Genomic DNA, 25306 nt, shown 5'->3' with positions numbered 1-25306 from the left:
AGAGCTAGCAAGTGGCAGGGAATGGATTCAAAGAGAAGTCTGTGTGCCTTCCAAGGTCTCCCTTCCCTTATCCCAGCCTGCCTTCCCAAGCCATTTTCCCTTTCTGACCCTGTTTTCTCATCTGCACAATGGGAATGAAAATCATACCTAATGCAGGACCTGACACTAGCAGGTTCTCAGTGAATATCTGTGCCATCTCTCCGAACCTCTAGGCTTATGTATTCAGAACAGAATTTCCCACAAACCAGAAACTTCCTGCAATGCATATGCTCACAGAAACAGGTGCAGAACTCCACACGGGCATATCGCCAGCGTCCAGAATTCAGTAGGCGCTTAACCAATGTGTGTGAGCAGACAGGCATCAGGGAATGCCGACAGGGACTCAGACACAAAGCCACAATAGGGACGCAGGCACAGGGACACCCTACGATCCCTGCCAATGACCCTCCTCGGCTGCCACCACCATCCCTGCTAGCCCAAAGCGCGGGAAATATTTAAAACAATTTTATTCATGAAAATATGCTGTACAATGCACTCTACACGGCCTCGACACGGCACACACGCACACGCACACGCTGACGGCACGGCCACGGTACACTGCCTACGATATGCGCCGGGGACGCCGCGCCCATAGCCCGCCCCGACCGGACACTTATAAATACGGGAGAGGAGGCAGGACTGGAACGGAGAAAAAGGGGTGTCAGTTTGGGGGTAGATCCGGAGCTGAGGCCTGCTGGAGAGGCTGAGACCAGTACTGGGGGGAAAGGGTTGAAAGGGGGATTAACTCCAACCTGAGAGGAGAGGAGGAGCTAGGGCCTGCCAGGATAGGAAGGAGGGGCTGAACCATGGGATGGAGGGCTCTATGGGGGGTTTTGGGCCGAAGGAAAACAGCTCAGGGTGAACAGCCAACAGGTAGGTGTGCTTCCGGGAGGGGGTTCCTGGCTTGGGGTGGGTGAGGCTAAGACCAGTGGGAAGGTGTCAGCTGGGAATCAGATCCGGAGTCCGGGGTGGGTGATCCATAGCGGTGAGGGCGTCTGCAACTTGACGGTTCGGAGACGCCCCCAGCCCCATGCCACACATCCTGGTTAGAATCCCCGACCACCGACCACCGACCACCGCAGCTCATCTGGCTCCTCCCTACTCCCACCCCGCCTGGAATTCCCCCAGGCCTCCTGCCCCGGGGGGGGGGGGGGGGGGGCAGGAGGAGCGGGTCTCAGGAGTTGGATCAGGAATGGCAGGCGCCCCGGCCCCGCCCTACCACTTCCCTCCAGCGGTCAGCCTCTGAGGGACGTCTCTAGCAGGCCTGGGGCTGTCTCCCGGATCCTCCCGTGGAGCTGGAATGGGGGATGGGGCCCAAGGAATCAGGACGGGAAGACAGAAGCCCCTTGGGGGCGGGGCGGGGCACCGGGGGCGCGGGAGGCGGCCCTCAGCCCGGCACCCAGCTCTGGTTGGGGGGCGGAGCCCCGGCCAGGCCGGGCGGCGGCGGAGGCAGGGCAGAGTCGAAGTTGAAGTCCATTTCGTCGCTGTCCATGAAATCGTTGAGGATGATGGACTCGACGTCACACTCGAGGCTCCCGCTGAACATGTCGAGGTCCAGGTCGGCGGGGAAGCGGTCGGGCGCGGCCCCCAGCGGCCCGGCGGCCGCCGCCGCGTATGGCCCCGGCAGCGCGTCCAGCAGGAGGCCCCCGGGCGGGGCCCCGAAGGCTGCCGCGTGGCTCGGCGGCGCCAGGCCCGCGGCGCCCGCCTCGCCGGGCAGCGTCATAAGGCTGATGGGGTGGGCTAAGGCACTGCGCGAGGGCACCGGCGGCGCGTACGGGGCCGCGCCCTTGCCGGGGTAAGCGGCGGCCGCGCCCGCCAGCGCCAGCTCCCCCGGCGCACCCAGCACCGGGCCAGGCCTGGGTGCCGGCGGCGGCGGCAGCAGCGCGGGCAGCGCCCCCGGGCGGAAGGGCGCGGCGGCCGGCGCGAAGCTGGCCTGCTTGTTCTCCTGGATGGTCTGCATGGGCAGGCGGCGCAGAGCGCCCAGCGCCGGCGGCCCAAAGCCCCCGCCCCCGCCCCCGCCGTAGGCGCTGCTTTTGCAGCCGCCAAAGTAGGCGGGCGTCCCCGCCCGGGCCCGAGGCCCGTACGCGTCCTGCGCGCCGTCCATCAGGGCTTCAGGCAGCCCCGCGCCGCCGCTGCCGCCGTGCAGGCCCAGCGGGCCCCCCAGCTCGGCCAGGCGGGGCAGCTCCCCGGGGCAGCGCGCTCCTAGCGCAGGTGACAGCGCGCTCGCGGGGCTCGGGTACATGAGCGGCGACGACGGTGCCAGGGCCTCCAGGGCCTCGTCGTCCTCCAATTCGGCCGCCTCCCCGAGCAGGGGTCTCCCGCCGCCGCGGAAGTCTGCCCACGCCTCGTAGTCGTCGCTGGCGTGCGAGGCCGGGCTGGTGGCCCACTTGGCCGCGGCAGGCACGGGCCCCGGGGCTGGCGCGCCCGGGGGACTGTCATCGGGGCTTCGCTCAGGTGCCTGCAGCTGCTTCTTCTTGCTCGCCTTGCCCTTGATGCGCAGGAACTTGGCCCCGTTGTCCATGGACACGGCCCGCCGCCGAGGGGTCTTGCCTGTCTTCCCGCCCTCGGGGTTCAGCATCCACCAGGAGCTCTTGCCTGTGCCCTCATTCTGCACGCGGATGAAACGGGTGTGCAGCGACAGGTTATGCCGGATGGAGTTCTGTGGCCGGAGACAAGGACATGGGGGGGGGGGGAGCGAGGAGGCCATTAGAAAAGAGGAGGAAGTGATTGGAAAGAGGAGAGGGGAATAAAAAGGTGAGAGAGGAGGAGGGAGAAGGGCCAGAAGGGGCAATGGGAGGAAACAGAAAATGATGAAGGGTGAATGGGGTAAAGAGCGGGAGAACAGGTGTTAAGTACCAGGTTGGACAGGAAGACCCACCTTCTACCCCAGAACCTCACCACTCTTCCCTCTCCCCGGCACCCCTTCCCCCCACAGCACACACCGCCCAGAGGGAGGGGCTAGGGCTTTGGGCCTGGCCTCTCCCCAGGAGGCCTGGCAGAAGCCTGAGGGCTACTCTTAAAGAACTACAGCAAGGCCCCCTCTCCCCAGCTCAGCCAAGCCCCGCCTGGGGCTAGCCAGGCTGCCAGGGCCCCCCAGCAGATTATGTAAGGGCTCATGCCGCCGCGTGGCTCATTTGTCTGCCCCCTCCCTCCCCAGCCTGGCATGGCGCCAGGAGCCCGAAAACCCAGGGCTCCAGAAATCAATCTCGCGGTGACTGATTAAGCCCTGTTTAGAACTAATTGCTCTTTCGTGTGTGGGGAGAATAAATTACCTGCTTTAATTTCGTGTCTTTAAAATGCAACTGCAGGTAGAGAAGACTGTTAACCCTTTGCTGGGAGGGCCTGGCCAGGGGTAGCAGAAAAGGCTGGGGGTCCCTAAGGTGGGTAGAGGCCTGGAACTCTTCCGAAATTTCCCCCAACTCTCCTGAGCTCCTGGGAACCCTAGCAGCCTAGATTCCCAGCAAGCCCCTCAGAGCACATCCATCAGCCATGGGGGACCTCAGACCCCACCTGTGTTCAGTGTCCACTTTCAGGCCAGCCCAGCTCTCCCGCCTGCCCTCCCTTCCTGACCACCTGGAGCAGAGGAGCTCTGCCCCCAAGCCCCTTTCTGGTAGAAGCTTCACAAAGCTGCCACACATCAGGTGGCCTGATCCCCATTTCCAACAAGAAGACCAGGGCTCAGAGAGGTCAAGTGGCTCGCCCAGGGCAGCCCAGTGCCTTCTGCTGTCGCTCGGTACCTTCCTCGGCTCCACCCCGCCACCCATGCACACACTCTCTTCTAAATTTCTTCCGTGCTAGTCTCTAAAGCTCCCCACGTCACAGCGCACTTTTGCCAAAAAGGTGGGGAGGGGTGGCGGGGCACAGCTCCCACGACCTGCCAGGGCTCTTGACTCAATCTCCTTGAGCCTCAGTGCCTCAGTGAACGCCTCTGACCAAAATGGGCCTGGTTCAGTAACCACCCCAGAAAGCTGTTAGATCACTGCGTGAGGCAATGTGTGCGGGCACGTGGTTGGTGACTGTACGGGGTGCTCCTAAACCCTGGTTAAAGGCCTCACTCTGGCCAGAAGACCACACTTCGAGATCACCCCCCTGGGACCTGCTTTTTCTCTGCCTCCTTAATACCATGTTCTGGGTATAACTGCGCTAGGCACCAGCCGTCTGGGAAGCTGGCATTACCCCGTCTCACTGCACCAGGGAACAGAGGCCCGGAGGCATGATGTAATTTGCCCAGAGTCCCACAGGCAGCACATGTCAGATAGCACCCCAGACCTAACTCAGCTCATGGACCTACTCCTAACCTATTTGTCTGCCCAGCTCATAACCACTGGTCAGTGAGGGCCCTCTCTCCTGCTTCCTTCCCGTCGGTCTCCAGGAGGAGGGGTTCTTCCTGCTGCCTCCCTCACACTCCCAGCTCCAGGTACTGGCCTGACTGTTCAGGCACCCCGCCCGCTCCCTATGGCTGCCACTTTCTGGTCTGGGGAGGTGACAGCTCCAAGGCTCCTCCCAGCGTTGCCCTGCCTGGCTTCTCCTGGGGCCCCTCGAAGAGGGGAGCTAGACCCCCAGGGAGTGGTGCTCCCTCCAGTAGATACCCCCTTCCCACTCCTGCCCTTGCACCTGGCTCCCCAGCCCCTCCTGCACACCTGTGTTCAGAGGCCTCAGGGGCCTCAGTTCTCCCCCAGGGGGCTGTCTGGCTTCTCGGAGGCTCCGCCTCCCAGCTTCTCCAGCTGGAGGTGGGTCAGGCAACACCTCTTTAGCGGTGTCACTGTGTGCCAGCCTGGTTCTGGGGCTGGGGGTGGGGGTGGGGGAGAGGAGAAGGACATCACCAAGTGTCAGCACCCACTCAGTACCTGCTTGTTCAGCCAGAAGGTATCATAAGTCTTTGATCTCATGTATTCTCTCCAGCTCCATACAACTCAGGGATTGTAAGCCCTGTCTCCAGATGAGGAGAGTAAGGCTCAGAGTGGTTCAGTAAGCCGCCAGTCCCACCGTTCAGATGGCAGAGGCAGGTACCGATTTCAGGTTCCTCTCACCCGGAGTCCAAAGGACATCACATTCCACCACGGCCGAGAGAACAGAGTCAGGGAATTTCCGAAGAATCTTAGGAAGCCAGGACTCTGGTGCTTCTCAAACTTTCCATGTAAACTATCCCTAGAAGCTGGCAGCATAAGAAGCCTGGGGGCATGCCTCAAGGTTAAAATTTCCTATTAAGTCTTGTGCTTCATTTTTAGCATTCAGGGGGATTTTGCGTTGCAAAATTGCATCTGAGTTTTCTGAACAGACAAATCATGTTTTTCATGTTTTTCCATGTTTCCATGTTTTCCGTGATTTGTACCAAGAGCCCCCGCTCTGGGCCTGTGAAGGTTTGCACTCTTCCCCACTCTGTTCCCTGCCTGGCCAGGTACCCCTGGGACCCGGATCCCCCAGCCTGATACCACTGCTGGTCTGACCCAGAAAAGATGGACTTGCCCAAGGTCACCTAGGACCTGGTAGCAGAGAGGGGTTTGAGCACTGGCCTCCTGACCCCTGGCTTGGTGCTCTTCTCACCCCACCAAGCCTCACCTGGGGAGGCCTGTTCATCTCTCCGGGCCTGTCTCCCCGCTTGGGTACTGATGAGAAGTGCCAGCTGTACTCCATGACCTTTTCAATCTGACACTGTAAGTTCTTGAACTCATCCAGTCCACAGGTTTTCAAACTTTTTTTTTTTAAAGGTTTTTATTTATTTATTTGAGAGACAGGGAGAGAGAGCGCCAGCAGTGGGGAGGGGAAGAGGGAGAGGGATGAGCAAGGAGCCCCATGATGCTGGGCTCCATCCCAGGACCCTGGGATCAAGACCTGAGCCAAAGGCAGACGCTTCACTGAGCCACCCAGGCGTCCCAAACTTTTTTTTTTTTTTAATAGTAGAACTCTTTGCAAATGGAATCTAATGCAAAAGGGAGTGTTCCAGACTCAAGCCATCAGGAGCAGGACCGGCTCACACCCCTGGCACTCTCACAGAAAACCAGGCCCCGGTGGAAGGATGCTACAGGCCAGGTGGAAGGGACTGTAGACGGGACGTCTGGAGGTCTGGAACACCTTGCCCAGGGTCACCTGGAGAGGGAGCCCAGAGCTGGCTAAGGACCTAGGCCTTTGCCTGTGGAGCCAGGCTGGGCACCAGCTGTGTACCTGGGCTGTGGCCCCTGAGGGCAGTCCAGGCCCTGAAGCCCAGTCTGGCTCCTCGGGGCCCAGCCACCTGGTACCACTCAGAGCTCCCAGCCAAGATCCAGAGGCAAGCACAGATCACAGCTCACCCACAGGGCCTCCTGGGAGGCCAGAGGCCACGGAGGAGGTGAGGGAGGCAGAGGAGGGAGACGCCTCTGCCAGGCAGCAGTAACCAGGGCTCCCTCTTAGAGTCGCCTAGCAACCCGCCACCACAGCCACAGCCCTGGCATGCCCAGGCTCCCCTGTGCCCGGAGCTGGGCCCAGCTTCTGGGGCCTCCCGCCTCCCACACCTCCACACAGGCCTGGGGCAGGTTAACAGGGAGGTTGGGCCTCCCTGATTTGGGAGGGAGGCCATCTCAGGGCAGAGGGAAGGCACAGTTGACTGCATCCACGCCCATCCCACTCTCCCTTGGAACCCGGGATAGAGAGCCTGGGCCCCCGGGGCCTCACCCGCCTGGGAGAGGAGCTAGTGCAGGGGAAAGCACATGGGCTCTGGTGTTGGACCTGGATTTCAGTTTGGGCTCCAAGCACCCCACGAACTGTGCAACTCTGGGGCAACATGCCTTGAACCTCTGTGTCCTCAAAGACCTAACTGCTTCCACGCTTGCCTCCCTACAGCCGTCTCCCACCCAGCAGTCTCACCCACCAAATAGCTTGGGTCACATCCAGGCCTGCCCAGAAACGCTCTGATGCACCCCATCTCAGAGCAAAGAATGACAGCCTTGCCATAACCTGCAAGAGCCTCCATGACCTCTCCGTCTCCTCCCCTAAGCCTGATCTGCTTGATTCCTTTCTCCTGTTCCTTGAAACTGCTAGGCACAGTCCAGCCCTGGGGCCTCTGTCTCAAGGGAAAACTGTTCGCCCAGATACCCCCATCCATCTCTCATCTCTTTCAAGTCCACGTGCAGATAGAATCTTTTGCCTGGAGGCCCATCGTGACCACTCTAACCCTTTGCTCCTCCTCTCTGCCATTTCCTGACCCCCCGACCTGCGCTCAATTTTTCTAGAGCAATAATCACTTTCTTAATCAATAGATAGTTCATATGCATACATTAAACAATTACTATGTAAGTTATATATAAATATATAATTTATTTAGAGTCTGTATTTATTATTTATTGTCTGTTGCCCTTCACTTTAGCATATACGCTTCAGGAGAGATTTTTGTCGACAACCTACGTGTTGACCATACCCCGTGTGTGTGATGCGTTCCTGGCATTTAGTAAATGTTCACTGAATGAAGGAATGAGCGAGAGAGAGTGGAGGGGGTAATACTGTGTTGCAGGGAGAATTAAAGGAAACCGGGCAGAGAGAAGGGGACACGGGCAGAATGAGAGACAAGCATGAGTGGAACAAGTCAGGAGCAGCCTGATCCACAGAGGGAAGCACAGAGGAGGGTCAGGGCTTCCGTGAGAAATGAGGGACAGCCTCAGGGGGGTGGCCGTGCTCCTGCTCCCCCCACTCCAGGGCCCCTCCCCCCTCCCTCCTTCTGGCCAAGACAGACTTGAGTCATCTGGGGCTTGCTGGGGCCGAGGTCTCAGAGAGCCTGTCCCACCGGGGCCAGAAGACACACCAGGAGCCCCAGTGGGGAGAGAACCACTTCAGCCATGCTGCGGGTGTCCCCCCGCACGGACAGGGTCTGACCCACCTGGTGTGGGCAGCTCATCGATCCAGCAGGACGCCCTCATTTATTCCCAGGACACCCTTCGCCCACGAGTAGTAATGCATTCCTCTGACAGCACAGCCCCATTTATCCAGCACCCCAGTCCCATTTATCCAGCAAGTACAACCTCATTTGCTAACAGCACTCCATTCACCTGACGGGCCCCCTCATCCATCCAGCAGGACACCCTCATTTATCCTCCAAGTCCGAGTCTCTCCTTCTGCCTGCAGTGGGCTGTGTTCTCTGCCGGGGCAACCCGCCCGGTCCGGCGGGACGTCATCTCTCCTACAAGTCCTCTTCATCCCCGGACAGGACAAGCCCATCTATCTCATAATGCAGCCTCACCTTGCCTCCGAGTACCACCTCATTCCCTGACAGTACAACCTCGTTTATCTTCCACTACAACCTCATTTCTCCTCCTCGCACAGCTCCACTCTCTGATAACTCACCCTTCTCGGATCCAGAGCCTGCCAGAGCCCCCAGCGCAGGTGGTGGGGAGGGCGGGGGAAGAACGTGGAGAGAAGAGTGGTCTCACCAGTCCAGTTCCCTGCCTACAGAGGGCTGCCTGACACTATGACTCGGACCCATATCCACCCACACCAAAAGGGCCCACGGACTCAGGAGTTCTGCACTGCCCGGTCCAGCCAGAGCCCACCACGACCCCACTTTCCATTCTGTCCCCTCTAGGGGTCAAAAGGGCCCCCAGGATTGATTGCCTCCAGCTTCCCAGCAGGGAAAAGATCCCACCTGATTTGATTTGCAACTTTGGCTGATTTCTGTGGCCTGGATACTCCCATCGCAGCCAATTTTAAGCTGCTAGCATGACATCACTGAGTACAGAACTGGGAAGAAGTGTGCAGGCCCTTCTGAGCCAAGGCAAGCCAGTCCGAACACACCACTGGGGTGTGCTTCAAATACCAAGGCGGGAGAAGGACACCACCTCCCCATGCCAGACCCAGACTAGGTTCTTTAGATGCAGTCCTGGTAGCCATCGTGCAAACAGGGGCCCCTCTTGTCCAAAGAGGGGAAAGTGGGCTGGGGAGAGTTCAATGACACCTAAGACCACAAAGCTGGGCAGTCCTGGAGCCAGGTCTGAGTATCAGAGCGGTTGGGCTCCAAAGCCAGAGCTCTTCCTACTCCCTCCCCCAAAGTGGCAGGGGACATGGTCCCACCCACCTCAATGGCCACCCCCTCCCACCCGGGGTTCACAAGCCCTAGCTTCCTGGCTTTCATCAGAGGCAGGAGACCCAAGTCTTGTGTGTCCCCACCCACCACAAGTCCTGTGCAACCTCCTGGCCTTCCGGACATCTGGGGAATTCCAGGACTTGTCAATTCAGTCCTAGGACCTGTACCCATCCGCCCAATCCCAAAGCTAGGTACCGACACCCCTCCAGGTTCCATCACTCTCCAAGGTTCAGCCCAGCGCCCGTCTCAGGAAGCAGGCCTTGCCTGCCCACACAAGAACCCTCCGAGGCTGTACGGCCTATCACCCCCATTCCCTTTCTGCCCACCAGGGCTCCAGCCACCCTGGATGTCTTACACTGTCTTATACAGACAGGCCTCTGCACACTCGGCTCCCACTGCCCCTCCTTCCCTCTCTGCTTGACCAGTTCTGCTGCTCCGGCAAGTCGAGCTCTGTGTCATCTTTCTATTTCTCTCTGCAAGTCCCAAAGGTAGTAGCTCCCACCTCAGTGCCATGGCAGAAATATAACCCCAAACCTGAGGACAACTGGGCACACGCTGGCCTCCCCACTTGAACTTCGCAGGGAAACTCCCAGCTCACAGTTAGTCCACACATGCCATGGAGCGCTCGGCAGCCGTGAGCCTCTCTGGCCTGGCAATTCTCTGCCCTTTCTGTTCAGCAAAACCTCAGGCCAGAGCTCCAGGCCTCGCCTTCTCCCTCCTGCCTTCCCCTCCAGTTCCTGCTGCCTCTGCCACCTCCCTGCTTTTCCTCAGTGCTTCCAGACTCCTCCAGAGAATTCAGGTAAGGAAGGAAGGCAAGAAACTGCCCTTTACTGAACATTCATTATGTGCTGTGCACCGTGCTGGCACCACACTTGAAATCTCACTGTCTTTTGAACAATCCTCTGCGTTGGTGTAGTGTTGGTGTAGTGTGCCGATTTTACTGAGGAGAAACTGAGGCTCCAAAAGATGAATGGGGCTGCCCAAGGTCACGTGGTGGAAGTGGTGATGTGGGAAGGAGTTCACACCCAGGGCCCTTGCCCTGCCTCCCACCTTGAGATGCCTCAAAGGAGGATCCCAGGCCAGAAAGAAGCTCCAGGGGTGGGCCTGGGGTAGGAGTGGGGGTGGGGCAGTCCCCACTGGCTCATCAAATCCTCCAAAGACTCTTTCCTCATTCATCCAAGATTAACGGGGATCCCTAAATGCAAAGCCATCCAGAGCCCTCCCTATCACTCTTCAATCGGAGCCCCCGTCCTTCCCTCTGCAAGCATCACCTCCATACACCCCTGCCCCAGGCCCTGGGAGCAGCTGCAGTGACCTCACCCCGCCCTGCCCTGGGCCCAGCTCTGGGGAGGGCCCAGCAGCTGTGCCACAGCCCTGTAGGCTGGCTCCTGGGGGGAAAAGAGGCAGAGTGGGCATGGCGCCAAGAGAACCATCTGCTCTCCCAGGGGCATGGCCACCCGCACAGACACTGGCCTCGCCCCCAGGGGCTGCCCTTGGCCCTCTGTCCCTATGCCAAGGGGCTCCAGGATCCCCAGGCAGCCCACCCAGACCAGGGCACCCGCCCTCATCTGCCATCTGTCTTCTGGATTCTGAGAGGTCCTTGCAGGACATGTTGGAGCATGAATGTCCCCTGAAAAATGGACAAGTGCTCGGGGTAAGCTCTGGGTGTAGAGGCCAGAGGCCAGGGCTGGGTGTGCTGAGTGCCCGCGTGCCCCAGCCCCAGCCTAGCTGCGCTAAGAGCCTGAGATCCCCTGGGGGGAGGGGGGCCTCCATCCCCTCACATCTGCTCAGCTGGCAGGTGCCTCTGGCAGAGGGCGAGCCCCCTTCCCCCACAGCCCCAGCTCAGGTTACAGAGAAGGCAAGGCCAGCAGAGGACAGGGGGAGGGGACAGACAGGGTGGAGGAGGCTGCAAGGCTTCCCAGAGTGGTGGGGGAGGGGAATTTCGGATCTCTAGATGGGACTCAGAGCCAGAGAGGGAAGGGCCATACCCAAGGTCACACAGCCTCCCAGTGGACAAAGAGGAGACCTCATCCAGGGGCAGGCAGCCCTGGGTTCAAGGGTGACCTTGAGCAAACCACTGCCTTCATCTGTGAAAATACGGAGCCTAAAACCTGCCTGCTAGCCTCCCAAGGCCAGGAGGAAGACTCTGTTGGCAAGAGAACGGTGGGTCAAGCTAGGGGCAGGTGGAAGCTTGGACATCCTGAAGAGCTGACACCTCAGGGACAGAACAGGAGGCCTTAAAGGAAGGACCACTTGCCCCCAACACACACACACACACACTAATACGAGTCAGTGTCTCTCAAGGATCAGGGCCCAGGATCCCCACCCCACACAGCAGTGGGGAAGGGCTTCCTTTCCTCTCCGAGAGCAATGTACAACACAGTAAGGATGTTTGCTAGGATTTCTTGGGGACCTTATATGTAACTCTCCTGTAATTCTCACCACAAAGCTTGGGCATAAGTCCTATTATCATCCCATTTTGTAGAGGAGAAAACAGGCTCAGTTGCCCAAGGCCACACAGAGGGTGAGCGGCCATTCTAGCTCCTCCCTTCTGCCTCCAGGACTCCTAACCGCACCACAGTCTCACCTCTAACATCCCTCGGGTCCCAAAGGGTCTGCATCGCACCTCAGGCCTGCTTCTCAGACTCTCTGGACTTCTACCCTCTACACACCTTCTCCCTTGTACCCCAGTGCCAGGCCCACACTGCGTGCCCAAGCTAGTCTTGCCCCCTGTCCACACCACTTCGGAATGATCTTTCTGCCTAGATCATTCCTCAGCTTGGAGTGCCAGCTCCCTGGCCTGGTCCTCAAGACCATTCCCTTCAGTCCCCTGCTTGCTTCCCCAGCCTCAAGTTCTGCTGTGCTCTGACCAACAGAACTGGACCCCATGGGCTCCTAAAGAGTCCTGAGGGTTTGACCTCCTTTCTCTGGCTCCCCTCCCCCCACTTCCTAATACCCATTATTTGGCCTTCCCTCATGACCCTGAGCAATCTTCAATCCCCAAGTCCAATTCAGGAGACCTCATCTTATCTCCCCAGCTTGACCTGTGGGTCACTCAAGGTCAGGGAGCCAGTTTGGTTCCTCTCAGCAGCACTGTAGTGGGTGGCTGACAGGTGTAAGTCTGGACAAAAGTGAATGGAGAAAGCTGTCATCAGCCTTGGGCCTGAAGATGAGGTGAGGAAGGAGGCAGCGAACACCACAGCACATTGGTCTGGACTTGCCCTTGGGGAGCTCTGTGTGAGAGAGGGAGCCATGTGCCCCTGGAGCAATTCCTCCCCCACCCCTCAACCCCAAGACTGGAAGGCTCAGGGCCAAACTCTAAGACAGAGCAGAGAGACATGATGGGAATGGGGGGCGGTCGGGGGGGGGGAGGCCTGGCAGGGAGTGAGGGGTGTGTGTGAGCTTGGATTGACCTGGCCTGAACACTGGGCTACGGAAGAGTTAGCCCCAGGAGTTTTATTTCTGTCACTTACAGCAGGATACAGTAAAAGCCACTTTCCTTCTCCAGCCTTAGTTTCCTCCTAGAACAAGGAAAGTCACAGTAGCGACTTCACAGGGTGCCGCAAGAATTAGAAGAAAGCATGTGTATAATGGTAGCCGACGGCTGAATCCTGGGCTAGCATAGTTCAGTGGGGCTGATTCAAGGGTCAGAACAGCGGAGTGATGTGGCTGGAGAAAATGATTGGGAGCAGGGGGCCAAGGCCTTGAATGTCATGCCAGGTGAGGCCCCCGGACGGGATCCTATAGGGATAGCACTGCGCTGGACACACAGGGAGCTATCCGAGAAGAGGGGCTGTGACTCTCAGGTCCTTATTGGGCCAGTTCCAGATGCTTGCTGAGTCTTTATTCCACAACGAATCCTCCTACAGCCAAAGGCCCTCAGTGGCAGAGGGCATCTGCCCCAGCGGCGGGCTCCATCCTCTCCAACTGTGTTCTACACAGCGCGACTCCTGACACAGGAGGGGGACGGTGCTGGGGCTGGGGAATCCGGTGTTGAAGCTAACTGCATGGCCTATAATTCTTTGGAGGACCCAAGAAGAGTGAGGAGGAGGGGAAGGGGCTCCACCGGGGTAGCCTACTTAGAGAAGAAGCTGGTCTACACTGGGAGCAGAAGGGAAGGACAATCAGGAGTCTGGGACACCACCACGAAGGCACTGGCTCAGAATCTAGGTCCATCAGTAGACACACCTATTAAAATCAGACCCTCTGAGGGTCTGATAGAGAGGGTCTGAGATGGGAACTAGAAAACTCTTATTTAAAAGCTTCTAGGTGACTCTGATCATCAACCAGTTTTGCCAACAATGAAGGATTTGAAAATAGGCAGGAATTCTCGGAGAGATGTGGTGGGTTCCAGAATCGCCTGGGAGGTGGGCCTGCATTCAATCCACCCAAGCACCCAGTCCAGTTTCTGAGGGGTGGCCCAAGGGGTCAGTCCAAGAGTCAGGAGCTGCCTCAATGAGCATCTGACAAAGGCAGGGCGTGAGAGGTGTAAAGGTGACAAAGCGAAGGGTCCCTGAGATCACGGGCAGCGCAGAAAGCAGGAGGGAGGGGAGGGCCCGGCCAAGGCCAGCTGAGGGCCCAGGAGTCCATACAGAGCTGTCCAAGCCTGGCGGGCTCCCAGGGGGACACTGAGGAGCCCCTGAGGATTCTGGAGCATGAGAGAGCCTTGGGGCAGGAGGGCTGGTGTGCATAGGGCTGAGACCACACGGCACTGGGAGAAACAGGGGACAGACGGGTTTGTGTCTAAATCAGGCTCAGCCTCGTCCTGGCTATGCCGCCCTGGCCCAGTGACTTCACCCTTCTTGGCCTCCATTTCCTCAACTGCAAAATGGGGCTATTAACACATATCTGGCAGGGTCCAGGGAGGATGTAAAAAGAGAATGTATGTGAAGTGCCCAAAGGCCTAGCACCCAGACGTTAATTCTCTTAATTCTGGTTCCCCTTCCCACAAGAGGCAACCCCCTTAGAGACCAGAGAGGTTTCTCTGCAAAGAGGGAGGCCCCAGGGGGAGGGTGTGGGAGGCCCCTCCCCCACACGCCACCTGGCCCCCCTCCCACCTCCACATATGGGTTGGGGGGTGGGAGAGGCAGCAAACAGCCAAACCCTCCCAAACAGGAGTTGGTTTCCATGGTAACCAGGGTGCCAGGAGGAAGGGGGGGCCGCTCCAGATCCAGCTGTCCCCCTGAGCACCCTACTCAGGCCCCAGAGCCTTAGTTAGTGCCCACCCAACACCCTGCACCCCCCATCTGTCTGCTCTGGGGGCCCACTGAGACTGCCATGAGCACTCTCTTTATTGTGTCCAAAGTCCATTTGCCACCTGGGTATTGCCAGGGTCAGAATAGGCATTCCCAAGCAGAAGTCCCAAGTTCAAGTCCATCCACACCTGTAATCACATGCTTGCACCCCTGAGAAGTCCCATCAGTATGTTGTGCCCTGGGTCCCAACTAAGCCCTCACAGCTCCTTGAACCAGAGTGTTGGTCGGTTACAGACTTCAAAGAACCAGGGATCCAGTTAAGGCCCTTTGGACACCGATCTCATTGGGGATCAGAATGGGAAAGACTTTGCTCCAGTTCACACACACCAGATCAGGCTCCCTTAGGGGGGCTCTGTGGGTGCTCTGTCCACCCTCAAAGGCTCTGGACTCTGCAACTCCAGCGGACCCAAACAGCTGAACCAACACACCAGGAGAGGAGCTCGGCTCCAGGGGGTTGGACCGCTGCCAGGGAGAAGGAAGGAAGTGCTAACAACTTTTAAAACCTGTCTGGCAACAGAATGGGCAGCTCCAGAGGCCAGTGTGCTCAGTCATTACAGTGTGTGAGAAGGGGACTGAGCTGGGCAAGGAGGCAGGCGTGCAAGGTAGTGTTGGGTTCCATGACTCCCCACTTCCTCTAGAGACGTGAAGTCGGATTTGGAGGTGGAAGGAGTGAGCCCCAATGCATGACCTGTCTCCCACGTACCCACCCCCTAGTTGGGATGCAGTCTCACAGGCTGCACATAGGGAGGGGCTGCTGGTGAGCCGTCCACAAGATAAGGGAGACAGTGAGGGGAAGAGGGGCCTCCCCTGGCTATAGCCAGTACACCTATATCCTAGAAGCTTATGGCCACACCCAGTTCATGACCACCACTGCCTCGCCCCTCACAAGACCCAGACAGAGGGGCTTCCACAGCCCCCAAGACCCCGTGTGGTGGCCACCACCAGCTGCCACTTGAAGACAAGACTCTGGATTGCAAGGAACACACCTACACTCTTTCAAAACCCAAACACAAGCCCTATCCTCCAGCCCCAGTGGCACAGAAAAAGTTTGAGTTTTGGGGCCAGAAGGGGGTTCGATTCTCAGGGCAGACACTTCCTAAGGCTGTGACCCCAGGGCAAGTCACTTCTTCACTCCGGAAGTTCGGGATGCTAATACGCACCCCCCACCCCAAACATGGTGGCCAGGATGTGAAGGGATATGCGCTGGGCTAGGGGGCGCCTCTTTCCAGGCCCTCGAGCCCTCCCAGGCCCTGCCAGAAGCCCCCAACTCCAGTCAGTCCTGAAGCTGAAGTCCTCTGGGTGTGCAGAGAGGGGGGCCCCCAACCCACAGAAAGTGGGGGCTGGGGGGTGCTGAACTTTCGAACCCGCAAACCCCCCGCGCCGTTCATTACCTTAACACGAGTTAAAAATAACCGTCTCATCTCTTTAAATTAGTCTGTCTGCAATTACCGCCTGGCACGGCGCTGCCCGCCATCGTCCCGCTGGAGCGGCGCCAGGTGGCAGGCGGGGCCCTCACCCTGTCTGTCCGTCTGTCTGTCTGCCTGCCTCCCCATCCCTCCTTCCCCCCGCAGCTACCCCAGGGGCCTCCCCGCGACCCAGACTCCGGCGCTCCCCAAGTGGCGCAGGGAGGGGGCCGGGCCTGGGGCTGGCTGGCGGGAGCGCGGGGGCCGGCGGAGAGCAAGGGGACTGGGGTGGGGGCTCCGGAGCAGGGCGGCGGGGGAGGGGCGCCGGGAGGCCCGGGAAGCCGGAAGGGCCCGCAGCGCGCCAGCGCTCGTGGGTGGGTGTGAGCAGGTGGCCGTGGGAGTCTGCCGGGCGTGCCAGCAACTGTGCCAGGAGCGGCTGGCACGGGCTCGTGCCCAGGAGGCGGGCAGCTGCCAGGCCCCCGCTCGTGCGCGGCGGGGGGTGAGGACACCCCCCAACCGGGGCTCACACCGCCTCCTCCCGCACCCCCACCAACCCTTGGGGCTGGGGATCCCCGGAGGACAAAGAAGGAGGAGGGAGCCCTGCTGGAGCAAGCTGGAGGGCTGAGAGAAGGGGGAGCCCTCTGCACTCACATCCACTGCTCAGCCTGGCTGTCAGAGGACCCTCCTCTTGACCTGTGACTCAGTCCCTCCTACCACTCCACCTAAGACCTGCTGCCCAGCCTGGGCCAGATGGGGGTAGCACCCTCCCTCCAGATCCCATCCCCCAACCGCAGAGCTGCTCCAGGCCCTGAGGGAGAAGGGAAGTCCCCATCCACTGTGCTCCTCCCCCATCAAGCCTGGGGACAGGAATGGGAGGTGCCCAGGCCTGGCCTGGGAGCTCCCAGGGGAGCTGGCAGCCAGGAAACACAAAAGCAGGCAGAATAACTCCAGGGGCGCTAAGTGGAAGGAGCACCAGGACCCAGAGCAGTCTGGAAGGCTTCCTGGAGGAATCCTGTTGCTAGGCAAGGTGGGGCTGGAGCATCTGGGAGGAAGTGGGAGGCTCTACCTGGATGTCTGACCTCCACACTTTTAGGACACCGAAGAGGGAGGGGAACCTCCTGTCCCGGCCCTCACCCAAGGCCTAGAGACCCTCTGTCCTGAGAGAAACACTAGCAGCCTCTTCCGCGGCGGTAGAGTTCCCAGCACCAAGGCCAGGCTTGAGGCTGTTGGGGGTCCTGCACCTGCTGCTGATCTGGCCTCCTCCTGTTCCCATCAGCAGCACCTCTGACTACCTCCCCGGGTCCCAGGTGGGACCACAGGGTGAAAGCCAAGCACCTGGGCCCTTCCTGATCTGGCCCACTCCCATTCCCATGCCACCTCCCTGCCATTCCTAGGAGCCGCCCAACCCTCTCGTCTCCTACAGTTCTGCCTCCTTGCCCTTGCATCTCCAGTCAACGTCCCTTGAGAGACTTTCTCACACATTTGGCCCCCAATGAAGACAGCCCAGATCAAGTGCCACCTTCTCTGGGAGAGTTTGCCTGGGCTCCCAGGGGATCTAACCCGCCTTCCCTGTACCTCCCCCACCTCCAGCCCTTCCTGGCTGTAAAACACACAGCCTGGGTGTGGAGCCCTGATGCCTCCTGAAGGCAGGTCTGAGGCCTTCCCCTTTGGTCCCCCACCCTCCCTCTGACACAGAGCTCTCGGTAGATCCCAGAGATTCAGGTCCACACTTCTGTGGGGGAGGGGAGGGAGGAAGGAACAATGGGCCCCAGCCCCAGGCCTGGCCCCAGAGGTATACCACAGCCTCCACACCCTCTGCTAAAGCATGGGCTGGCTGGGGCTGGGGCTGGTCCCTCCACCAGTTCTCTGGAGGGACTGAATGGGAATGGGGGCAGGGGTAGGAATGAGAGGAGAAAAAGGATTGGGGGTGGGGTAGAATGGGAAAGGCCAGAGGTCCCTCTGAGCAGCCCTCCTCTAGTGTCTGGGTGGTCTCAGCCAGGCCCTGGGACGGGAGCCCAAGCCTCGGGCTCCCTCTCCAAGGCCCCAGCCCAGGACCAGCCAGGGCACCTTCCTTCCTGAGCCAGGTGCAGGGAGAACTAGTGTGTCCCCAGCAGCGTGGTGCAGTGGAAACCACCTCCAAGGGGCAGGCAGGAGACGGGCGGCCCTCGCCCAGCACCTGCAGCTCACCAACAACCTGAGGAGTTCCATCCCCTTCTGGGGCCTCAGGCTCCCTGTTGTCCGAGAAATGAAGTCCGGGGACTAAATTATCTCCAAGCACGTTCCCAGTCACATTCTAGGATTTAGACCTGCCCCAGTTCAAAAGCTGTCTGTGTCCCCCTCCCACACCCAGTGCCAGCAGGATACTATTCCAGAGGCTGTGTGGGGGAGACACACCTGGATTGGAGTCCAGCTCTCCCATCTACTGACTGTGCAACCTTGGGCAGTTCACTCCTCCACTCTGCGCCTCAGTGCCCAGCTCTGTGAACGGTGACAGTGAAACCTACCTCAAGAACTGCTGAGAGCATTAAGAAGACAACTGGCACAGATGCCTGAAGGTGGCTGACACCAGGCCCCTGGCAGCCCCTGGATGCCCTGGCTTGGCCCTGAGACCTTCATCAACTGCAGTTCTCCCTCAGCTTCTGGTCTCACATCTTCTCTTGCCATCTTCCCCCACCATTCCTGGTCCCTCAAGCTCAAGTGGGGCTCCACCCCCTACAGGAAGCCCTCCTGGCTTACTCTGGCCCACAGCACCCTCCCCAGCCTCTCCATCCTCTGCACCAGCCACCCGTTCCTTCACACTCTCACCAGACATTCACCCATGGCTCCTCGGTGCCAGGATCTATGCTGGGTGCCATGGGCACAGAGACTGCTCTGCCACTGTCTTCTAATGGTTGGGTGGGGAGGGGAAATGCGACAGGACACAAAAGACTGAGCCCTATCACAGGCAAGGAGAGGACCAGGGAAAAGGAAGTCCTTAGCTAGCTAAAAAGGGTCAGGGAAGGCTTCCTGGAAGAGGCATCTGAACTTGTGATCTTGAAGACAAGAAATACATCTACAGGGAGAAGTGAAAGGTGGGAGAGTGTGTGCGGACAGGGACGGGGGTGGGAGCAAATCCCAAGGGCAATACCCACTTAGGAGGAATAAGTGTTCTCAGTGGGAGCTGAACCAAGAAGATGGGAGACTCACGGGTGCTCCTCCAACCTGTACCTGGCCAGAGAGAGCCAGAGAAGATGCCAGCATGAAGCCTGAGAGCCATGGGCCACCAGGTCAGAGTGCTGTGGCCCCTACAATGCAAACCACTGGACAACCAGAGCTGCTCATGTCTACCAGCCTCCCCTCCTCCTCTGGCACCCCTCCTTCCGCTGACCTGTCTGCAGCCACTACCAGGCACTGCTCCCTCCCTCCATGTAGGCATGCCTCCCTTGCAGAGACCCCTCTCTCAGAGGAAGCCTAACAGCTCCCAGGCCCTAGGCACAGACCCCTCCCTCTCCCCCAAACCTCCTCCTCCTCCTGCAAAGGCATCGACTATCCCCATTCCCCAACGAGATGGTCAGAGGAGGGTCTGGAGGCCACAATCCAGTCAAGCCCTTGTCCTCTCCCAAGATGGCTCCCCCCTTTCCACTGGATGGCACGGAGGCCTCCCTAGGGTGCCCCTGCCCCTCCCCTCCCCCCAAATGCATCTGGGCTCAAAAAGCCAGGGAAATGGAAGCCAGACAGCCTAGGGTGGGAAGAGACAGATCCCCAGCCCTCAATAGCCTGCCTTCATACCGGCAGAGGTCATCCCCAGCCCACCATGCTGATCCAGGGAAAGGGGGACAGCAGCTGCCCCACGGAGAACTCAGATTCCAGGTCACCTGACCAAGTTCCCCACCCCAGCCTGGCTGGTGCCCTAGGGTGAACTCTTGGCACCACAGGAAGAAGGGTTCAGGGTTGCACTCCTTGCCCTGGGGCCAGCTCCAGGGAAGGTAGTGGGAAAGATCTGGGGAGAAGGCAGGCACTGGCCCCAGGCCATTATTCCAGCTCTTTAAGAAGGGTGCCGGGGGGAAGAGGGTAAAGCAAGAGTAACACACAAAGCAAACTCGCGGGGTCTCAGAGGGGGCCCCTAATATCCGAGGTCTCCCAGTCGGTTTCTCTGCCAGGCCGCTGTGGTCAGGGTGGGGGTGTCCCTCGGAGGTGCCTCAAAGTGGCAGTCCCTTGTCACCTCACCAGACCTCCCACCCTGCATCCAGAGCACGCACACAGCTGCTCCCAGCACGCCCCCGCCTGTCTGCGGGCCGGCCCCACTCCCCAGGCACACACTCTGTGACCCCTAGGGGTGCCCCAGGGCCTCCCTCCCGACGGCTCGTCGGGGCCCCGGACGCACCTCGCAGCCCCAGGAAGCCCTAGCCGGCGACCCCAGCCCCCCTCCCCAGCCGGACGCTCCCACCTTCCAGCCGGCCGAGCTGTTGCTGTCGCCTTTATCCTTGAAGTAGGGCACGTAACGGACCATCCAGTCGTAGATCTGCGAGAGCGTGAGTCGCTTGTCCGGGGCGCTCTCAATGGCTTTGGTGATGAGGTCGGCGTAGGACAGGTTCCCCCACGCGTTCCGCCGGGAGCTCTTCGCTTTCCGCAGCGGTCCGACCTCCGCGCCCAGCGGCGGCGCTGGGGCCATCGCCGGGGCCGTCGCCCGGCGCTCCGGCCCGCAGTCCTCGGCGCCCTCTGCCACCCCTGAACCCAGCGCTCCGTCCTCGTCGCCGGCCAAGTCGGGCTGCGGCAGGGGCCAGGTACACGAGCGCGGCCGGCTCTGCGGCGCGAAGTCCGGGTCCACGTCCACCTGATGCGCTCGCAGCTTCGCAGCCATGGTCCCGCCCGGCTCGGGCGAGGAGGGGAGGGAGACTCCGCGGAGGGTGGGCGGGCGGCTCCGGGATCTGCGCGCCCCGGGGAGGCCCGCGGGAGGGGTCCCTGGCGGCGCCGGCTCAACCGCGGGGCGCCATGGGCCGGGACGCGGAGACAGGGGGCTGGACGCGCTGGGAATCCCGAAGGGAGGGAAAGATGGGGGCAGCGAGGGAGCGGCGGCCCCGGAGCCCGGCGGGCACACACCTCGCCCAGCTCCGCTTCTAGCACCTGCCGCCTGCTTGCGCCTGCAGCCACCACCGCCACCGTCGCTGCCGCCGCTCCCCCGGCGCCGGCCCCGCGCGCGGGCCCCGCTCTCCCGGGACGAGGCCGGATTGCACCATGCCGGAGCCCGAGCCCGTGCCGGAGCCCGCGCCACCGCCGCCGCCGCCGCCCCGTGAATGCCGCCGCCGCCGCCGCTACGGCTCCAGCGCCAGCTCCCGCGCCTGCCGCGCTCAGCGCCGGCTGCACCTCGGGATGGGCGGGGGACGGGGAGGGGGCGGGCCCGGCGCGGGAGGGGGCGGGGCGTGCCCGCCCGCGGCCACGGAATCCTCTGCCTGCCCGGGTGCCCCGCCTGCGGGCTGGGGGTTGGGGCGCGGGGCTCCCTGCTCCGGGCGACCCCGCCGCAGCCCCTGTGCGCAACAGCGCCGCCTACGGATCAGGGGAGGAGAGGCGGGAGCGACCCCGCCCCCTGCTCGGCTCTGGGGGAGGGGGATGCGGGGGCGGGGCCAGATCTCTCTCATTGGTCCGCAGCCGAGCTGTCCCGCCCACGGACTCGGCAGGATCCCTCCCAGAAGCGCGTCAGCCGGGTTATTGTTACAACCCGGGGTTTCCCGGGGCAACGGGGAAGGGGCGGGGCTCAGAGCATTTGGCTCCGCCTACCATTCCCGAGGGGGGCGTGTCCCGCCCCCTGATTCTAGACCCCTTGGTTTCCAATCTTTGAAACCTGATAGGGCGGATGATCCAGCTCTCCTTTGTGCCCTGGACTGGGCTGGGGAAAGGGAAGGGATCAAGAATATCAGAGTTTGGGGCCACATTGGCCACAGCTGCAGCTTCTCCATCTGCAGATGGGTTCTTCATGGGCTCTTAGGGGACCTGTGGATATAGTTTTAGAGCCTTGGTTCTTAAAGTTTAACGTGTAACAGAATCAACCTGGAGAGCTTGTTAAAACATTGCTGGGCCCCAGCCCAGTAAGTCTAGGTTGGGGCTGAAGACTTTTCTAACAAGTTCCCAGGTGATGCGCCCAGGACCACACTTTACAGACCAGTTTCATACGCTCAGGGAGGCTTTTGCAGCGGCTGTTGAACAAGCTCTTGCCCCAGAGTTCATCCTGTTTGGGGAGAAACTTCTCATTTATCTAACAGATGAGGATCTTTAATGCACGAGGCACTGTTCAGACCACTGCAACAGGAGTGGCAGGTGACAGAGACAGATGAGGTCCCTACTGCACAGGCTAGTGGAGGACTCAGATGTTGATGGGATCATCATATGGCCTCAGGAAGGAGAGGCTGTCTGAGAAGCTAGGCAGTCCATGATCTCATCCCACAGAGTCCTGGGCTAGATTTTCAGCCACAACTCCACCTGCCAGCCTTTGCCCCTCTGCCTGGACAGCCCTTTCCCTCCTCAGGACCCTCATGGGAGATTCTCCCATTCCTCAAAGCTCAGCTTAATATCAGTTCATCCTGACACCTTCTCTAGCCCCACCTCCCACCACTGTCTCTGTTACTTGCTTGCCCCCACCACTTGCTGCTCTGCCAGCAACACCTTATGTCACTTATGTCCCTTTAGTATATTATTTCTCTTTTGCCAGTCAGGATACGAAGCCTAGAGTGGGATGTAACTTTCCAGGACCAGAATTCCAAGCTCTCCAGCCCGGGGGGGTACCACATCTGGAGAGGTTGGAGACCGGGCTGGAGACAGCAGTTTTCCTCTTTCTCTGGGCAGTCTGGGGCCCGATCCATCATAGACACAGCTGGCTCTCAAAAATTCCTTCCTTCCAGCTTAGGTCCTAAGGAGTAAGGCCAAGGGTGATGGTGGGGGCAGGGCTGGAGGGGCCCCTCCTCGTCCCGCCCCCCCAGGGTGGAAGTAGGCCCAGCTTGCAAATGCCTGGCATGGCATCTGCCTGAGTCACATCCCAAAGGCAGGGATGGGCATGGGAACCATGGGCTGCCTCCACTCTACATACATACACACACCCTCCAGGTGGTTCTGTTTAGAGTCACAAGGGGCCTGAAATCACTGCTGGACCCCCTCCCACACTTCTCATATGCCCTGTCTGCCTGGGGAGCCCACACTGAGGGCAGCCCCCCAGGTACCCTGGAGGCCACCCAGGCCTCTTGCCAGTCTCCAGTCATGGCCCAGCCCGCCGTGTGAGCCAGGGGCCTGCTGGGGGGGCCATACCAGAGCTGGGAGGATCCCTTAGCTGGGGGCCCTGGCACAGGCTGTCCCTGCGGGGTTGGGAAGTCAGATTGGCAGAGACGCCACGGAGGCTGACTCAGGCTCTGCTCGGGCCCCTGCCCGCCCAGTGTCCACAGCTGCTGCCGGGACGCTCCTCTGGAACCCACGTCTGGCACACTCAGCCTTGAGTGCACACACGCTCAAACTCACACTTAACCACCAATACAGACGCTCAATTCTTTACTCACAGCTTGGCCGCTGCTCACACATTCATTACGAGGCAGTATAACGTAGCGATTAAGACTAGGGGCAAGTTACTTAACTGCGCAAAGCCACCCTTTCCTGATCTATAAATGAGTATCATCACAGCACTGACGTCGTGGGAGATGTAAAGAATTCAGTAAGCTCATACATGTCAGCACCCGGCTCAGAGTAAGTGCTCAATAAATGCTAGCTGTTTTTATGACCATTGCTGGTTCTCCTACACGTCTTCCCTTCCCACCCCTCTCAGTCCGCACTGGCCCCGCTGCTCACGCCGTGCACATGCACACATCCACTGGTGCACACTGGCTCACTCACACACACACACACACGCATGCATGTCCCTTCCCTTGTGTCCCCAAACCCTCTTGAGGGTTCCCTTAGCCCCAGGGCTCTCACACTCTGCTCCCCTCCCTCACATTTGCTCTCTCATATACCCTTCTTACCACTCCCACATTTGCTCCTGCTCACAAACAAGAGCCCACTTGCTTACCCTTGCATTCTTCCCCCTTCCACACATGGGAGCTTTTGCTTCTGCTCTCACTTTCCTGTGCACTCGAATGCACTCACATTCCAATGCATGCACACCGGCTTGCTTGTGCACTTCCAGATGCGTGCTTTACCCATGCAACTCGTACTTGGATCCCAAAACTTGTACACAGACACCCAAGCAACCCCAGTGCATGCCTCATGACCTCAGTGCTCCATCCCCGCCCCCCAGCAGTGCGCATTACACAGCACTCCCTACTATGAACATGAACATGGCCGCAGGGACACTCCCCTCACCCTCACAGGACTACCTTCTCCTGGGCTGCTCCCCTCCTCCAGTCTCAGCTCCCCAGCCCTTCCCAACTCTCAGAATAGCCCCTGCCACTGCGGCCACTGTCACTTCCCTGCTGCCACTGCTGAGCTGTCAGGGCCCGCCAGAGCCCGCTTTCCCAGTGCTTGGTGCCAGCTGTCCCGACTCACTCGGGGCAAGTGAGGACAGGAGGACGGGCTTCTCTGAGGTTTGATGGGCATAGCTACTGTGCACCCCCCAGAACCTCTTCCAGAGCTCATCTAGAAGGAAGTGAACTCTCAGGGGAGACCACTGCCACTGGCCCAGCATTCTCCAAGTCCCCAGAGGGTATTGCCTGTGTCCCCTGATTCTCATACCACCAGGTGAAGCCTGCTTCCCCTTCCTGGCTCAGACAAACCAAGATCTGAGGAGGAAGAGGTTTGCTTGAGGCAACACAGTGATCTGGAAGCAGAGCCAGACCAGGGCCAGCCATGCCTAGCCCCTCATGGGGTGGGGTGGGGGGGACGTACTGAGGAGGACCCTCCCCTAAACCACACAGTCATTATCAAGAACCAGGCTCCTGCCCCCACCTTCTGGTGCCGAGCAGATCCTGGTTGACATTTGATGCCACAGTTGTCAGGAAAAAAGAATAGCACAGGAGTGATGTCTGGGGACGCCTCTGGAGGGGAGGGGCTGGTGCCCAGAAGAGGCCTCCAGGGGTGGAAATGGGGAGCGTCTGCAGAAGCCAGAGGGGACATCAGGACAGCTGGGAGAGCCTCCAGAGCAGGCTCAGGCCTGGCCCAGGGACAGTGTCAGGGAGTGGGTGGGGCTGAGCTGAGGCTGTGTGGCGGAGGGGGGACAGAGCAGCAGGGGAAGGCCCTCCTGATGGGACCCAAACCTCCTTGAGCTGCCTCCACTGTCCCTGCCTGGGGACAGAGAGCTCTCTGGCTTTGAGCAAACAGCTTAGACCAGTGGCTGCCGGGTGCCCAAAGACCTGGTGTTCTCCTGGGCCAGGAGGCTCTGCCACACCGACAGGGAAGACAATTAGGGCTGATGTGGGCTCCTCTTCCAGGCCAAGCCCATTCTGCCCACTGTGCCATTCAACCCTGTGTCTTTATCGCCGTAAGTTGTATGGAGCACTTACTGTCAGCCCCTGACACATGTTATCCAGAAGAATCTGACCCCTTGGGAGCAAGACCTTTTTGCCTATCTTATTCACTGTTGTGTCCCCAGGACTTAGAGCAAGGGGCTGGCA

General features: G+C 59.9%; 1 protein-coding gene across 1 annotated transcript; it reads right to left on the bottom strand.

The window, feature by feature from the left end:
- Positions 1–488: 488 nt before the first annotated feature.
- Positions 489–21042, bottom strand: FOXO6 (forkhead box O6). The gene is made up of 2 exons (XM_059137087.1): positions 20170–21042; positions 489–2698 (listed from the first exon to the last, which is right to left on the bottom strand). The coding sequence occupies exons 1-2, from the start codon at positions 20581–20583 to the stop codon at positions 1427–1429; spliced, it is 1686 nt and encodes a 561-aa protein (XP_058993070.1). The 5' UTR covers positions 20584–21042; the 3' UTR covers positions 489–1426.
- Between the last annotated feature and the right edge of the window lie 4264 nt (positions 21043–25306).

The sequence above is a fragment of the Mustela lutreola genome, chromosome 10 (assembly GCF_030435805.1).
Source record: "Mustela lutreola isolate mMusLut2 chromosome 10, mMusLut2.pri, whole genome shotgun sequence".
Taxonomy (NCBI): Eukaryota; Metazoa; Chordata; class Mammalia; order Carnivora; family Mustelidae; genus Mustela; species Mustela lutreola.
This window is presented reverse-complemented; position numbering and strand designations above follow the sequence as displayed.